This window comes from Asterias rubens, chromosome 4, assembly GCF_902459465.1.
Source record: "Asterias rubens chromosome 4, eAstRub1.3, whole genome shotgun sequence".
NCBI lineage: Eukaryota > Metazoa > Echinodermata > Asteroidea > Forcipulatida > Asteriidae > Asterias > Asterias rubens.
Window position 1 is genome coordinate 2,562,844 of NC_047065.1, and position 15,156 is coordinate 2,577,999.

At 38.8% G+C, this 15,156-nt stretch overlaps 2 protein-coding genes across 2 annotated transcripts; both read right to left on the reverse strand.

Annotated features, from left to right (window-relative positions):
- Positions 1-1,325: 1,325 nt before the first annotated feature.
- On the reverse strand, positions 1,326-4,128 carry LOC117288786 (ficolin-2-like). The gene is made up of 4 exons (XM_033769622.1): positions 4,045-4,128; positions 3,626-3,762; positions 3,237-3,498; positions 1,326-2,191 (listed from the first exon to the last, which is right to left on the reverse strand). Exons 2-4 carry the CDS (start codon positions 3,650-3,652, stop codon positions 1,944-1,946), a joined length of 537 nt encoding a protein of 178 aa, XP_033625513.1. The 5' UTR covers positions 3,653-3,762; positions 4,045-4,128; the 3' UTR covers positions 1,326-1,943.
- LOC117288835 (fibrinogen C domain-containing protein 1-like) lies at positions 3,675-15,079 on the reverse strand. The gene is made up of 5 exons (XM_033769686.1): positions 14,531-15,079; positions 14,112-14,248; positions 13,723-13,984; positions 4,045-4,425; positions 3,675-3,748 (listed from the first exon to the last, which is right to left on the reverse strand). Exons 1-5 carry the CDS (start codon positions 14,952-14,954, stop codon positions 3,675-3,677), a joined length of 1,278 nt encoding a protein of 425 aa, XP_033625577.1. The 5' UTR covers positions 14,955-15,079.
- Positions 15,080-15,156: the final 77 nt, after the last annotated feature.

Sequence of the window (15,156 nt, forward strand, 5' to 3'; positions counted from 1 at the left end):
TTTTGTTGTTATTATTATTATTTTTTTTAAACTACACTTGGAACTGACTAACTTATCATGCTTAACAAAATCGATGTTTTACCTCAAAATCAGTTGTGGCCGAAGGAGGGTACTTCTCGTTTAATTGAAGAAGTTGCATAAATTATAACAATCGCCGTGTGATGAAATGTTACCTGGAAAAAGGGTACACTATGAAAACTATATTGAATATAACTAATAAAACACACTCAAGATCGGGTGGGGAAAAGACGCGAGGAAATGCACAAAAAAAATAGGAACAGATGACACAAAGTATAGGTTTCTCAAACAAAAATAAAAAATGACTTTATTGATTATAAGACAATTTAACAAAAGCAGTATAAAACAATGCAAACCTTAAAAATGATTCTGTTCGGAACTTCAAACAAAGAAAACCAAGTTAAACCTAAACCAAAATAAACTATAAGAAACCTTGACCAAAGCTAACAAAAAAACTAAACAAAAATCAAATTAAAATCAAAATGGCTTTTGAAACTGATTCCATAATTATTAGCAGGAAATACACTTGAAGCAGGCAAAATTATGTAGAAATTAAAACTTAAGCAGAGAGATAAAACAGAAGTGCTCCTTGCGCTGCCAGGCTGCTATCTGATTGTTATTTAAAGATACAATCAATCACAACCTCAAGTTCAAAATCCATTTAGCAAAATAACCAATCTGTGAAAGTTTCATCACATTGGGATAGCCAGTGAATCCAATCTGAAAGATGTTGAGTACAGGAAATTAGAAACCTACCCAAGTTGGATCATTACCTGTTACACAGTTGTTTATTTTAGATTCCATTCATAGATTATACTTCTGTCATAGATTATATCTGAGCATTAATTAACCAGGACATATCCATTGCAGTTAATATTAGTCTTATTAGGCCTACTAAGAGAATAATCGATTTTCCACCATACCGCCATTTGCTTGTTTCAAAGCATTTGCAGGGGGGGGGGGGGACCCAAACAGAACAATTATTGGGAAAGGAGACAGTTGTGGTTTAAGACACTGGACACTATTGGTAATTGTCAAGGACCAGTCTTCTTACTTGGAGTATATAATATGCATAAAATAACAAACCTGTGAAAATTTGAGCTCAATTGGTCGTCGAAGTTGCCAGTAGCTATGAAAGAAAAAACAACCTTGTCACACGAAGTTGTGTGCTTTCAGATGCTTTGCGAGACCTCAAAATCCAGTTCTGATGTCTCATAATCAAGTTCGTGGACACTTACTTCTTTCTCGAAAGCGCGTCACTTCAGAGAGAGCCGTTACTCACAATGTTGTATACTATCAACCTCTCCCCATTACTCGTTACCAAGGTTTTATGCTAATAACTATTTGGAGCAATTACCAATAGTGTCCACTGCCTTTAAAAAGGCGTCGATCTAGTATGGAACCGTATTAAGCCCTTTTTAATGTTCGTATATATCTAAATTCTATAGGAACAACTTTCATGACAAAACTTACAAAATAAAATATTGTATTCGATTCAACAAGCCACCGCATTGTTTATAAAAACACTAGCATCCACTCTCATTATACGAGTCGGATTTAGAACGGGTTATATTAGAAGGGTATCTTGAGAGTTTTATAAGCAATGCGTTTGTACTTGGAAGTCTTACATACTATACTGGTCGTATTGGGTTTAAAGTGACATTCCTTATTAGTTACTTTCTGCAACTATTTTAGCTACCCGATGTCCCGATTTTTATACATGTCTCCTTTAATCCATTGCATTAAAAGTTAATTCACATTAAATTGTTTTCCATGTTTTCCATTTTTAGGTTTCAAAGTACAGGTTTAATTATTTTTGTTTAAAAATTTACGAGAAACTTAATAAGGTGAAGCGATAAGGTGATTTATGAGGAGATGTTTATTACTGCATACCTTTTTAAAATGGTATCCATCTTAATTAAGGACTAAACTTTCCTTCTAATCTTCATCTCAGTTGTTTTGAGTGAGCGCCAACCCGAAAAGCCAGCCCACACAATTCCTTCATTGTTCGTAGTGGCCTCATTGAAGTATCTCCCGTTCAAATTGGAGTAGTAGCAGTTATAGTACCACCATGCTCCGTGGTATAGCTCAGCACAGTTATAACTACTCCGGTCATCGTTGTCTCGGTCTTTGGTCGTAAAGGCCTGGTTATTGTGGTGTGCTAACGAGTCTCCTGAAAGATAACACACGTAGCCATTATAGTCACGTGTAAATAAAGGCGACTGTTGACAGGAGGTAACTTTAAACATTAATTTGTTTCGAAAATAACTTAGGCCGATAAGGTGTGATTAGAAACAAATTTATCAATTAATGGAACTGGGATATTGGGAAAAGTGAAGTTAATGTTTCACAATCAGGTTCATTTGTTTAACTGCATTTTGCTTTCTTTATTTAAGTCACAGTTTAATAATATAGTTCGAAAATTGCTATCGAATTTAAGCATTTTTATTTGTTAAAATTGTCCCCTCTTAAGTGTGGTTTTACGATTCAATAAAAATGTTTATAACAAGCTTGAATTTCATATGTTTCGCTTAGTTTTGGCTACAAGGGATGCAAAATTCCACCCCTTCTCTTCCGTCTGGAGCTGAGGAACAAAACATAGACAATTCCCCCTCCACTTTTAAAGGCACTCCAGACACTATTGGTTACTACTCAAAATGATTATTAGAAACCTACTTGAACTAGCATTGGAGAGATGTGAACATTGTGAGAAACGGCTCCCTCTGAAGGAACGTAGTTTTTTGAGAAAGAGGTGATTTCTCATTCAACTATTTGAATCACAATGTTGCTTTTCTGTCTTTCATTGAGACCTACCAAAAGCAATCGGTCACAGCGATGGACACAGACTACTCTGCAATATGTCTGTATTACTACGAAGTATCCACTTAAAGGCAGCGGACACCATTGGTAATTACTCAAAATAATGCAGAACAGGCTCCCTCTGAAGTAATTAAGGTTTTGAGAAAGAAGTAATTTTCCACGAATTTGATTTCGAGACCTCAGATTTAGAATTTGAGGTCTCGAAATCAAGCATCTGAAATACACATCTTCGTGTGACAATGGTGTTTTTTCTTTCATTATTATCTCGCAACTTCGACGACCGATTGAGCTCAAATTTTCACAGGTTTGTTATTTTATGCATGATGTTGAGATACACCAACTGTGAAGACTAGTCTTTGACAATTACCAATAGTGTCCAGTGCTTTAAAGCATCTTACCTGCGGTTCCAGAGTAACTTCCCACTGTAAGCCGGTAGTTGTCGCTCACATCGGCGACACTGAACGAGCCATACAAAGCAAAGCCGGTATCGTCGTCGGGGCCTGTGAGATCTACGTGGAGTTCGTACTCGCCCTGAGCAGTCAGACGGTGCAAGTTGTCGTTACCCAGCCAAAACTCTCCCTCTAGATTCCCAAAGCCCCGGCTGTAGTTGGCAAAGTCCAAATAGAAATCTACACTGCCGTCCTGACGCCGCTGGAAAACCTATCAAGGGAACGTGGAGGTTTTTAAAATAACCCTGGTCTTCTTTGACTTGATCAAACTTATTCTTATTTACAAATATATTCGTAGAGATGAGTACTATCTAAATCACTATAATCCGTAAACTTACCGTCCATCCACCACCGTCTGTTTCCATATCACAGTATACCTGGAAAGCTTCACCGGAGTCTAGAGGTTGAACCGGGTACACGCCACTGATCAATCCACCACTTGCAAGAATCTCGGAACAATCCTTTCGAGGGTTAACTGTAGTCAACAATAAAAACATTTCAGTTTTTTTTTTAGTAACTGTAAGTACCTAATTGTTATAATTTATTTGCCCCAATTCTATGCAAATTATACGTGTATGCTTAAAGAGATTGATAACCAAGTTCTCAACGTGTTTTCGGACACACACATTTAACATACTTATCAAGGTCAAGACGGTGTCTAATACAATCTTTATATTTCCACGGCACTGCTTGACCTTACCAACAAAGTTATCTTCGGCTTCGTGAACAATATTGTTCAATTTTTTGGCAAACTTACGTCTAACATGAAGGAATTCAACCAAGTTAGAAACAGACACTTGAAGATCTTCAAGCTGTCGTCTTAAACCCTGGACCTCCGAGGAGACCGTTGAGACGGTGTCCTGCAATTCCTCGACTATACGTTTAGTATCGGTCAGCTCGGAGGAAACAGTATCTACTTTACGTGTTGTATCTTCTTGATTTATTGATACTGTACGAAGTATTTCCTGGACGGTCGTACAGTTGTAGCCGCCGGTACCGGAGTTCACGGGAACGGATCGCCCGCAAACTGGCGGGTTGACTGTGATGTGTGGCTGGCACACACATCGCTCAGTCTCGCTCGTTGTGTAGGGCCCAATGCTATGCTGAGTTTGGGATCTTGCTCTCATAGCAAACACGGCTAGGAAGACCAACAGGGTCATTTTCATACAAGCTGGTTCCATTTTTAAGGCAAACTGATTAACAATAAATGTAATTTTGCAGGCAGTTTCGTACTTTCAGTTCAGACAAGACGACTTATTATGGTTGAACTTTTGCTGTGACGCACTAACAAAAATGTTTGGTCAACAGTGAAAACATTGGTTTATTTGCTTTGCGCACAGAAATATTGTTTCTTTGTCAACCATTGGACCAAAACCTACACCAACAAAGGTTGTGTTTCGATGTATCCATTGACTTTGGAGCACTATTCCACCAAGTATGAGGAAGTACATACATGTACACTGCATTACACTTGTATACAGTGGTAGGTAGCGCAAAATTAATCTGTGCACTGTCTGGGAGTTTGTTTGGTGCCGAGTTTGTTGGACCAAAATAGGCCGGTGCCGAGTTTGTTTGGTGCCAACATTCTTGGTGCCGAGTGGGTGCCGAGTTTGCGAGGTGCCGAGTTTGCGAGGTGCCGAGTTTGCTGGTGCCGAGTTTGCAAGGTGCCGAAGTGTCCGGTACCCATCTGGAATGATTTTATTTGGTACTTGTCTTCTTTTTTTAAACTAGCCTTGGAACAAGCTTAACAAAATCTACGTTTTACCTCAAAAACAGTTGTGGCCGAAGGAGGATACGTCATGTTTAATTGGAGAAGCTGCATAAATTATAGCAATTGCCTAGTGACAAGTATCCCCGATGTGCCCCAACACATACTGTTGGTCTTTAAAGCTGCAAGAAAATAAATTGCAAGAAAATAGTTGCACAGAATTGTGTGTTTTCAGATGCCTGAGACAGGCTTCATGCTAAAGCCTTTCTCAGGTTCAATTTTTGTGTGTGAAAAGTAACCTCTTTCTCTAAAACTGCATTAATCAAAAGGGTGTCATTTCTAACAACATTTGATAACATCAACAGCTCTCCAGTGCTCTTAAAGCCATTGGACACTTTCTGATTAAAACAAAAATTAAAAGTTCACAGATTTACAAATAACTTACAGGGTTTACAGAAGGTAATATGGTGAAAGACTTCCCTTGAAATAGTATTCAATGAAATGCTTTACTTTTTGAGAAAACATTAAAACAGTTATCAATTCTCGTTATCGAGAATAACGGATTTATTTAAAACACATGTCATGACATGGCGAAACGTGCGATATGCCATACAAGTCAACATTTCAAAGCTTTATATTATGGTTATAACCAAAACCTGTTTCAGTTGAATTGTCCTTAAGTCAATTATTGGCCAATGACTGCAACAGTTATTGGTTACAGTTGGGAAAACAAACCCCCAAGTAGGAAATGTTCAAAGGATATTTAAAGACACTGGACACTATTGGTAATTGTCAAAGACTAGTCTTCACAGTTGGTGTATCTCAACATAATATGCATAAAATAACAAACCTGTGAAAATTTGAGCTCAATCGGTCGTCGAAGTTGCGAGATAATAACGAAAGAAAAAACACCCTTGTCACACGAAGTTTTGCGCTTTTAGATGGTTGATTTCGCGACCTCAAATTCTAAATCTGAGGTCTCGAAATCAAACTCGCGGAAAATTACTTCCTCGAAAACTTTGCCACTTCAGAGGGAGCCGTTTCTCATAATGTTTTATATTATTAACCTCTCTTCATTACTCGTTACAAAATAAGGTTTTGTGCAAAAACAAAATGTTGAGTGATTACCAATAGTGTCCATTGCCTTTAGTAGGGTTTGGTAACCGTATACTAATGAGTTTTACCTTTTATTCTCATGGGAGTATCGATGTAATAAATGCATGAACCGTTATTCAACCCCGGAGGCCTTAGAACACCACTTAGCAACAACGACCCATCACTACGGCTGCCCACACTGTAAGAAGGTCTTCCCATGTGAACGGTACCTCCGCCGCCATCTCCCAACCCACAGCGCTCATGGGCAGTTCACATGCCACGTCTGTCAGAAATCCTTCAAGACTGATCACTATATCTTAAGTCTCATTTGCTGATACACAGTGGGGATAAACCGTACAAGTGTGATGCTTGTGAGAAGACGTTCAACCGCCCAGATAAGCTAAAGAGACATAAATATCACTCACGATCCTGTCCAGAAACTCAAATGTCCGTTCCGCTCCTTGACTGGATGCGAGAAGATGTTCAACCGTCCTGATAAACTCAAAGCACATATCATATCACATAGCGGCATCAAGCCCTTTAAGTGTCCGCAGTGTTTCAAGTGTTTCAGCCGACGCCCCAATTTGGCGGAGCATATGCGAATTCATACCGATGACTATACCATTCGCTGTAAAGTATGTAATAAAGGATTCGCCCGTGAGAAATATAAGAATGCTCATAATTGTCCGAGATGGGCACAAACAAGGGAAGCACTGAAATCCAATATAGAATGTGACATGAATGAATCTGTCCTTGGTGATTTGTCAAACGAAGCTTTGAAACAAACTGAATCAATCGTCGATGCCAAGTCTCCATCTCACAATATCTCCAAACATAATGAGAAACCCGAAGAAGTACATCCAGTTCTCTTAACTAAGACAAGGCAAGTCAGACTCAGGCACTCTGGTTTCTCTATAGAAGGTTCATATGCTTGACGACACGGTCACGAGGGAGGCTCCGAGGAGTAGACGATGGCGTGGCGGAGCAAGAGGCAGGCCAAGACGTGTCACTCAGAAGAGAAAAATTCAGAATTGATCGACGGAGGATATTGAGAGAGACTTAGAGGCTATCAGGAGTGGCTTGGAGGAGCAGCAACGACAGGAGATGGAGAGACAGAAAGCCAACCAGGAATCCGCACAGCATCAACAAGATGGGGATCTGATGGCCGGAAGCTCACGGATGATAACGATCATGGTGACCCCTGACCAGGAGGTGGTCAGTGTCACATCGGGAGAGACGGTCACTTTGAAACAGCAACAACAGCCAACTATTTCAACTCTACTGCTACTGCACTTCGATCACCATTCTCCGCTTACAAGCAAGTGCCGAATTTCTGCGCCAGCTCTGTAAGCGTAGAATTCCTAAGTAACATGGAATACGCTTTGCACAAGCCAAAATTCCCTGCTAACCAGTGAAATAAGCTTGACATAAGTGCAGAATTCCGTGCTTCCGCGAGCGCAGATTATTTGCTTACAGTAAGCAGAGCCATAAAATTTTGGCCCAGGTCCTGCTGGCCAGTCACTAAAATAGTAAAGGGCAAACCTGTGGCCATAACTTGTCCACTCTCCAATGAAAAACAAAAAGGTTTTACAAAGGAACAAGTGAAACATTAGAATAGATGTCTTTGTAATTTCTTGGCTTAGAGATTGCCCAACTTCCTAATTGGAAAGTATCTATCTAGTTGGGTGCAGTATTGACCTGGACTAATATCGACCTGGATTAATACTGACCTGGTCGTAGTATTGACATCTGTTCTTTTTACACAATCAATGCACTTCTTATCTTAGGATAGGAGTCATTTTTCTGAAACGAAATATCAAAAATAATTAACATAATCAATGTTTTTTACGGATTCCGATCACACACTGTCAAATTCAATCATTGTTATGAACTAAATGAACAAATATTTTAGACAAATCTTTGTATATGTCCTTTTAATTCCTGAACCATCATAGACATCTGTGACAGACAGGGGCCTTATTTCATGGCTCTGCTTACCGTAAGCAAAGAATCAGCGCTTGCGGAATCAGGGAGTTCCATGCTGATGTTAAGCGTATTTCATGGTTAGCTGGGAACTTTTGCTGCTGCATACTCCAATATACTAGGCATTCTTTGCTTACACAGCTAGCACAGAAAACCTGTGCTTGGCTTTCACAGTAAGCGAATAATGGGGATCGTAAGTGCAGACTTCAGCAGTAAGCAAAGCCATGAAATTGAGCCCATATGAACTGGATAATTTAAAAAAAAAAAACTAATCATGAGGATATTCAATCTTGTGAAATTTAGATATTATTGTTAGAACTGTATTAATAGGACAAATCTTTGCTGAGGTGATATTTATTTGTTTACAGTGTTTCATTGGATGACATTTTATCTAGTTGTACATCTTTATATGTTTTAAAGGTGTACATTGTGGCCATTGTGCAGAAGATTAGATTAAGTTCATCTTTTAGCTTTCAATAGGAGACTTTCAAACGCTAGGTGGCAGCAGACATACCGGGTAAATTTCCATTGTTTACGTAGTTCTGAACATGCGCATAATTCTGAGAACAATGGATTTACCCGGTAAGTCTGCTGCCCTCTATCGTCCCAGAAAGTCTCCCATTGTCACACCAAATCAACATACGTGAAATATTCATCAAATTCAGTGACCACAAACAAAAGGGCTTTCTTATTGCTATAAGGAGTTTGTATTATTTTAGGCTCATTTTGATTGCAACAATTGAAATAATCAGCAGTTTTGTTTGCAAGGTTATAAAATCTATTTTACTCAAGCTTTGATGGTGTGTTAGATGGAAGTACTTCTCTGGAGGATTGGTACTAGTGAACCATTTAAATCTGTGAGTTTCCACATTGAAAGTAGTTATTTTCCCCCAGGAAACTTTGTCTTCTAAAACGATGTGTTTTCATTTATTGAATGATGTATACATGTACATGTATGTATGCCAATTGAGGTGTTTGAAATTATTAAACCAAACTTAAAAGGTCCAGAATGTTGTATTCAGAAGAAAGCTGTTGAGTTGTTTTGTTTTTGTGTATATTTAATGAGTCAAACAAAGACTGAGGCAGAAAAGATTGCTGTAGCAAAACAATAAAAAACGCCAGAAATTGGTGGCAAGGTCGTAATTTTTAACCTTATCGCAAATACTCTGTACGTGCACAATAGACGTGGAATGAGATGCATGGTGGTCTAGCTATAGCTATCAAATTTGGGTACTAGCTAGACCAGCATGCACCTCATTCGGCAGTTTGCGCCTGCGCAATGGTATTTGCGAAAAGGTCTGTGGGTGCATAGCACCACTAGTAAATAAACTCCCGAGCACAGATGTGCATAATGTTATAATACACAAACAAGTTGCAAGATAATAATGAAAGAAAAAAACACCCTTGTCACACGGTGACGAAGTTGTGTGCTTTCTGATGCTTGATTTCTAGACCTCAAATTCTCTGAGGTCTCGAAATCAAGATCGTGGAAAATTACTTCTTTCTCGAAAACTACGTCACTTAATACTAACGTGTCCAGCCGTCATTTTCACCAAACTCTGCCTAACTTTAGAATCAATTTTAGGGCTTAGGACGAGTTCAGTTCCGTAACCATGGGCCTATGATGTTACGACGCATTGAACCCATCTCCTATAGGACGAGTTAATAATAATAATAACCCGTTTTTATATAGCGCTTTACACCAGAAAGGCATCCCAAAGCGCTTCATCGTTATTACCCCTGGTCACTGGGCCTTAAATCACTCCTGAAACCATCTCAGCTCCCTGGTAGGGAGTATGCAGCCTGTGCAACATTAATTTGCGCTACTCGGCTAAATCAATCACAAGAACCATCTCTGCCCTCACAGGTACCCATTTACCCCTGGGTGGAGAGAAGCAATTATAGTGAAGTGTCTTGCTCAGGGACACAAGTGTCACGACCGGGATTCGAACCCACACTCTGCTGAACAGAAGCACCAGAGCATCTATCCGCTTGGCCACGACACCCTGAGTTACTCGTCCTAACTCGAGATAGGATTTATCCTAGCATTTCGTGAAATCGGCTGCAGTGCCTTTAATTCTAATTGCAACATTCATTTCAATTCAATTCACTTTATTGTCCCAGATGGGAAATTCAGTTTAGACGAGACGACTTATTTATGCACTAACAAAAATGTTTGGTCCACAGTGAAAACACTGGCTTATTTGCTTTGCGCACAAAAATATTGGGTATTTTTTGTCAATCATTGGACCAAAACGTACACCAACAACGTTGTTTTTCGATCTATCCATTAACCTACACGGGTTAATATTCCAGAAAGTATGAAGTACATATACATGTACACTGCACTACACTTTGTATACAGCGGTAGGTAGCAAAATTCATTGCACTGTCTGGGCTGATTTTATTTTGTTGTTATTATTATTATTTTTTTTAAACTACACTTGGAACTGACTAACTTATCATGCTTAACAAAATCGATGTTTTACCTCAAAATCAGTTGTGGCCGAAGGAGGGTACTTCTCGTTTAATTGAAGAAGTTGCATAAATTATAACAATCGCCGTGTGATGAAATGTTACCTGGAAAAAGGGTACACTATGAAAACTATATTGAATATACTAATAAAACACACTCAAGATCGGGTGGGGAAAAGACGCGAGGAAATGCACAAAAAAAATAGGAACAGATGACACAAAGTATAGGTTTCTCAAACAAAAATAAAAATGACTTTATTGATTATAAGACAATTTAACAAAAGCAGTATAAAACAATGCAAACCTTAAAAATGATTCTGTTCGGAACTTCAAACAAAGAAAACCAAGTTAAACCTAAACCAAAATAAACTATAAGAAACCTTGACCAAAGCTAACAAAAAAACTAAACAAAAATCAAATTAAAATCAAAATGGCTTTTGAAACTGATTCCATAATTATTAGCAGGAAATACACTTGAAGCAGGCAAAATTATGTAGAAATTAAAACTTAAGCAGAGAGATAAAACAGAAGTGCTCCTTGCGCTGCAGGCTGCTATCTGATTGTTATTTAAAGATACAATCAATCACAACCTCAAGTTCAAAATCCATTTAGCAAAATAACCAATCTGTGAAAGTTTCATCACATTGGGATAGCCAGTGAATCCAATCTGAAAGATGTTGAGTACAGGAAATTAGAAACCTACCCAAGTTGGATCATTACCTGTTACACAGTTGTTTATTTTAGATTCCATTCATAGATTATACTTCTGTCATAGATTATATCTGAGCATTAATTAACCAGGACATATCCATTGCAGTTAATATTAGTCTTATTAGGCCTACTAAGAGAATAATCGATTTTCCACCATAACCGCCATTTGCTTGTTTCAAAGCATTTGCAGGGGGGGGGGACCCAAACAGAACAATTATTGGGAAAGGAGACAGTTGTGGTTTAAGACACTGGACACTATTGGTAATTGTCAAGGACCAGTCTTCTTACTTGGAGTATATAATATGCATAAAATAACAAACCTGTGAAAATTTGAGCTCAATTGGTCGTCGAAGTTGCCAGTAGCTATGAAAGAAAAACAACCTTGTCACACGAAGTTGTGTGCTTTCAGATGCTTTGCGAGACCTCAAAATCCAGTTCTGATGTCTCATAATCAAGTTCGTGGACACTTACTTCTTTCTCGAAAGCGCGTCACTTCAGAGAGAGCCGTTACTCACAATGTTGTATACTATCAACCTCTCCCCATTACTCGTTACCAAGATTTTATGCTAATAACTATTTGGAGCAATTACCAATAGTGTCCACTGCCTTAAAAAGGCGTCGATCTAGTATGGAACCGTATTAAAGCCCTTTTTAATGTTCGTATATATCTAAATTCTATAGGAACAACTTTCATGACAAAACTTACAAAATAAAATATTGTATTCGATTCAACAAGCCACCGCATGTTTATAAAAACACTAGCATCCACTCTCATTATACGAGTCGGATTTAGAACGGGTTATATTAGAAGGGTATCTTGAGAGTTTTATAAGCAATGCGTTTGTACTTGGAAGTCTTACATACTAACGGTCGTATTGGGTTTAAAGTGACATTCCTTATTAGTTACTTTCTGCAACTATTTTAGCTACCCGATGTCCCGATTTTTATACATGTCTCCTTTAATCCATTGCATTAAAAGTTAATTCACATTAAATTGTTTTCCATGTTTTCCATTTTTAGGTTTCAAAGTACAGGTTTAATTATTTTTGTTTAAAATTTACGAGAAACTTAATAAGGTGAAGCGATAAGGTGATTTATGAGGAGCTGTTTATTACTGCATACCTTTTTAAAATGGTATCCATCTTAATTAAGGACTAAACTTTCCTTCTAATCTTCATCTCAGTTGTTTGATGTGAGCCTGGTACAACCCCGAAAAGCCAGCCCACACTAATTCCTTCGCTTGTTCGTAGATGGCCTCATGAAGTATCTCCCGTTCCAACTTGGAGTAGTAGCAGTAATTAGTACCACCATGCTCCGGTGGTATAGCCTCAGCACAGTTCCACTAATCCAAGGTCATCGTTGTCTCGGTCTTTGGTCGAGAAGGGCCCTGGCTATTGTGTATGCTAACCTAGTCTCCTGAAAGATAACACACGTAGCCATTATAGTCACGTGTAAACAAAGGCGATGTTGACAGGAGGTAACTTTAAACATTAATTTGTTTCGAAAATAACTTAGGCCCGATAAGGTGTGATTAGAAACAAATTTATCAATTAATGGAACTGGGATATTGGGAAAAGTGAAGTTAATGTTTTCACAATCAGGTTCACTTTGTTTAACTGCATTCTTGCTTTATTTATTTAAGTCACAGTTTAATAATATAGTTCGAAAATTGCTATCGAATTTAAGCATTTTTATTTGTTAAAATTGTCCCCTCTTAAGTGTGGTTTTACGATTCAATAAAAATGTTTATAACAAGCTTGAATTTCATATGTTTCGCTTAGTTTTGGCTACAAGGGATGCAAAATTCCACCCCTTCTCTTCCGTCTGGAGCTGAGGAACAAAACATAGACAATTCCCCCTCCACTTTTAAAGGCACTCCAGACACTATTGGTTACTACTCAAAATGATTATTAGAAACCTACTTGAACTAGCATTGGAGAGATGTGAACATTGTGAGAAACGGCTCCCTCTGAAGGAACGTAGTTTTTGAGAAAGAGGTGATTTCTCATTCAACTATTTGAATCACAATGTTGCTTTTCTGTCTTTCATTGAGACCTACCAAAAGCAATCGGTCACAGCGATGGACACAGACTACTCTGCAATATGTCTGTATTACTACGAAGTATCCACTTAAAGGCAGCGGACACCATTGGTAATTACTCAAAATAATGCAGAACAGGCTCCCTCTGAAGTAATTAAGGTTTTGAGAAAGAAGTAATTTTCCACGAATTTGATTTCGAGACCTCAGATTTAGAATTTGAGGTCTCGAAATCAAGCATCTGAAATACACATCTTCGTGTGACAATGGTGTTTTTTCTTTCATTATTATCTCGCAACTTCGACGACCGATTGAGCTCAAATTTTCACAGGTTTGTTATTTTATGCATGATGTTGAGATACACCAACTGTGAAGACTAGTCTTTGACAATTACCAATAGTGTCCAGTGCTTTAAAGCATCTTACCTGCGGTTCCAGAGTAACTTCCCACTGTAAGCCGGTAGTTGTCGCTCACATCGGCGACACTGAACGAGCCATAAATAGCAAAGCCGGTATCGTCGTCGAGGCCTGTGAGATCTACGCGGAGTTCGTACTCGCCCTGAGCAGTCAGACGGTGCAAGTTGTCGTTACCCAGCCAAAACTCTCCCTCTAGATTCCCAAAGCCCCGGCTGTAGTTGGCAAAGTCCAAATAGAAATCTACACTGCCGTCCTGACGCCGCTGGAAAACCTATCAAGGGAACGTGGAGGTTTTTAAAATAACCCTGGTCTTCTTTGACTTGATCAAACTTATTCTTATTTACAAATATATTCGTAGAGATGAGTTCTATCTAATTCACTATAATCCGTAAACTTACCGTCCATCCACCACCGTCTGTTTCCATATCACAGTATACCTGGAAAGCTTCACCGGAGTCTAGAGGTTGAACCGGGTACACGCCACTGATCAATTCACCCCTTGCAAGAATCTCGGAACAATCCTTTCGAGGGTTAACTGTAGTCAACAATAAAAATATTTCAGTTTTTATTTTAGTAACTGTAAGTACCTAATTGTTATAATTTATTTGCCCCAATTCTATACAAATTATACGTGTATGCTTAAAGAGATTGATAACCAAGTTCTCAACGTGTTTTTGGACACACACATTTAACATACTTATCAAGGTCAAGACGGTGTCTAATACAATCTTTATATTTCCACGGCACTGCTTGACCTTACCAACAAAGTTATCTTCGGCTTCGTGAACAATATTGTTCAATTTTTTTGCAAACTTACGTCTAACATGAAGGAATTCAACCAAGTTAGAAACAGACACTTGAAGATCTTCAAGCTGTCGTCTTAAACCCTGGACCTCCGAGGAGACCGCTGAGACTGTGTCCTGCAATTCCTCGACTATACGTTTAGTATCGGTCAGCTCGGAGGAAACAGTATCTACTTTACGTGTTGTATCTTCTTGATTTATTGATACTGTACGAAGTATTTCCTGGACGGTCGTACAGTTGTAGCCGCCGGTACCGGAGTTCACGGGAACGGATCGCCCGCAAACTGGCGGGTTGACTGTGATGTGTGGCTGGCACACACATCGCTCAGTCTCGCTCGTTGTGTAGGGCCCAATGCTATGCTGAGTTTGGGATCTTGCTCTCATAGCAAACACGGCTAGGAAGACCAACAGGGTCATTTTCATACAAGCTGGTTCCATTTTTAAGGCAAACTGATTAACAATAAATGTAATTTTGCAGGCAGTTTCGTACTTTCAGTTCAGACAAGACGACTTATTATGGTTGAACTTTTGCTGTGACGCACTAACAAAAATGTTTGGTCAACAGTGAAAACATTGGTTTATTTGCTTTGCGCACAGAAATATTGTTTCTTTGTCAACCATTGGACCAAAACCTACACCA

Excerpts from the sequence above, each read along its gene's own strand:
- LOC117288786 (XM_033769622.1), bottom strand. The coding sequence starts at position 3,652 with ATGGAAACAGACGGTGGTGGATGGACG. Across the intron at positions 3,499-3,625 it reads CAGACGGTGGTGGATGGACG|GTTTTCCAGCGGCGTCAGGA; the intron begins GTAAGTTTACGG and ends TTCCCTTGATAG. Across the intron at positions 2,192-3,236 it reads AAGTTACTCTGGAACCGCAG|GAGACTCGTTAGCACACCAC; the intron begins GTAAGATGCTTT and ends GTTATCTTTCAG.
- LOC117288835 (XM_033769686.1), bottom strand. The coding sequence starts at position 14,954 with ATGGAACCAGCTTGTATGAAAATGACCCTGTTGGTCTTCCTAGCCGTG. Across the intron at positions 4,426-13,722 it reads AAGTTACTCTGGAACCGCAG|CCGTGTTTGCTATGAGAGCA; the intron begins GTAAGATGCTTT and ends TGGTCTTCCTAG. Across the intron at positions 3,749-4,044 it reads TGAATTCCTTCATGTTAGAC|GATTGTTCCGAGATTCTTGC; the intron begins GTAAGTTTGCCA and ends AACCCTCGAAAG.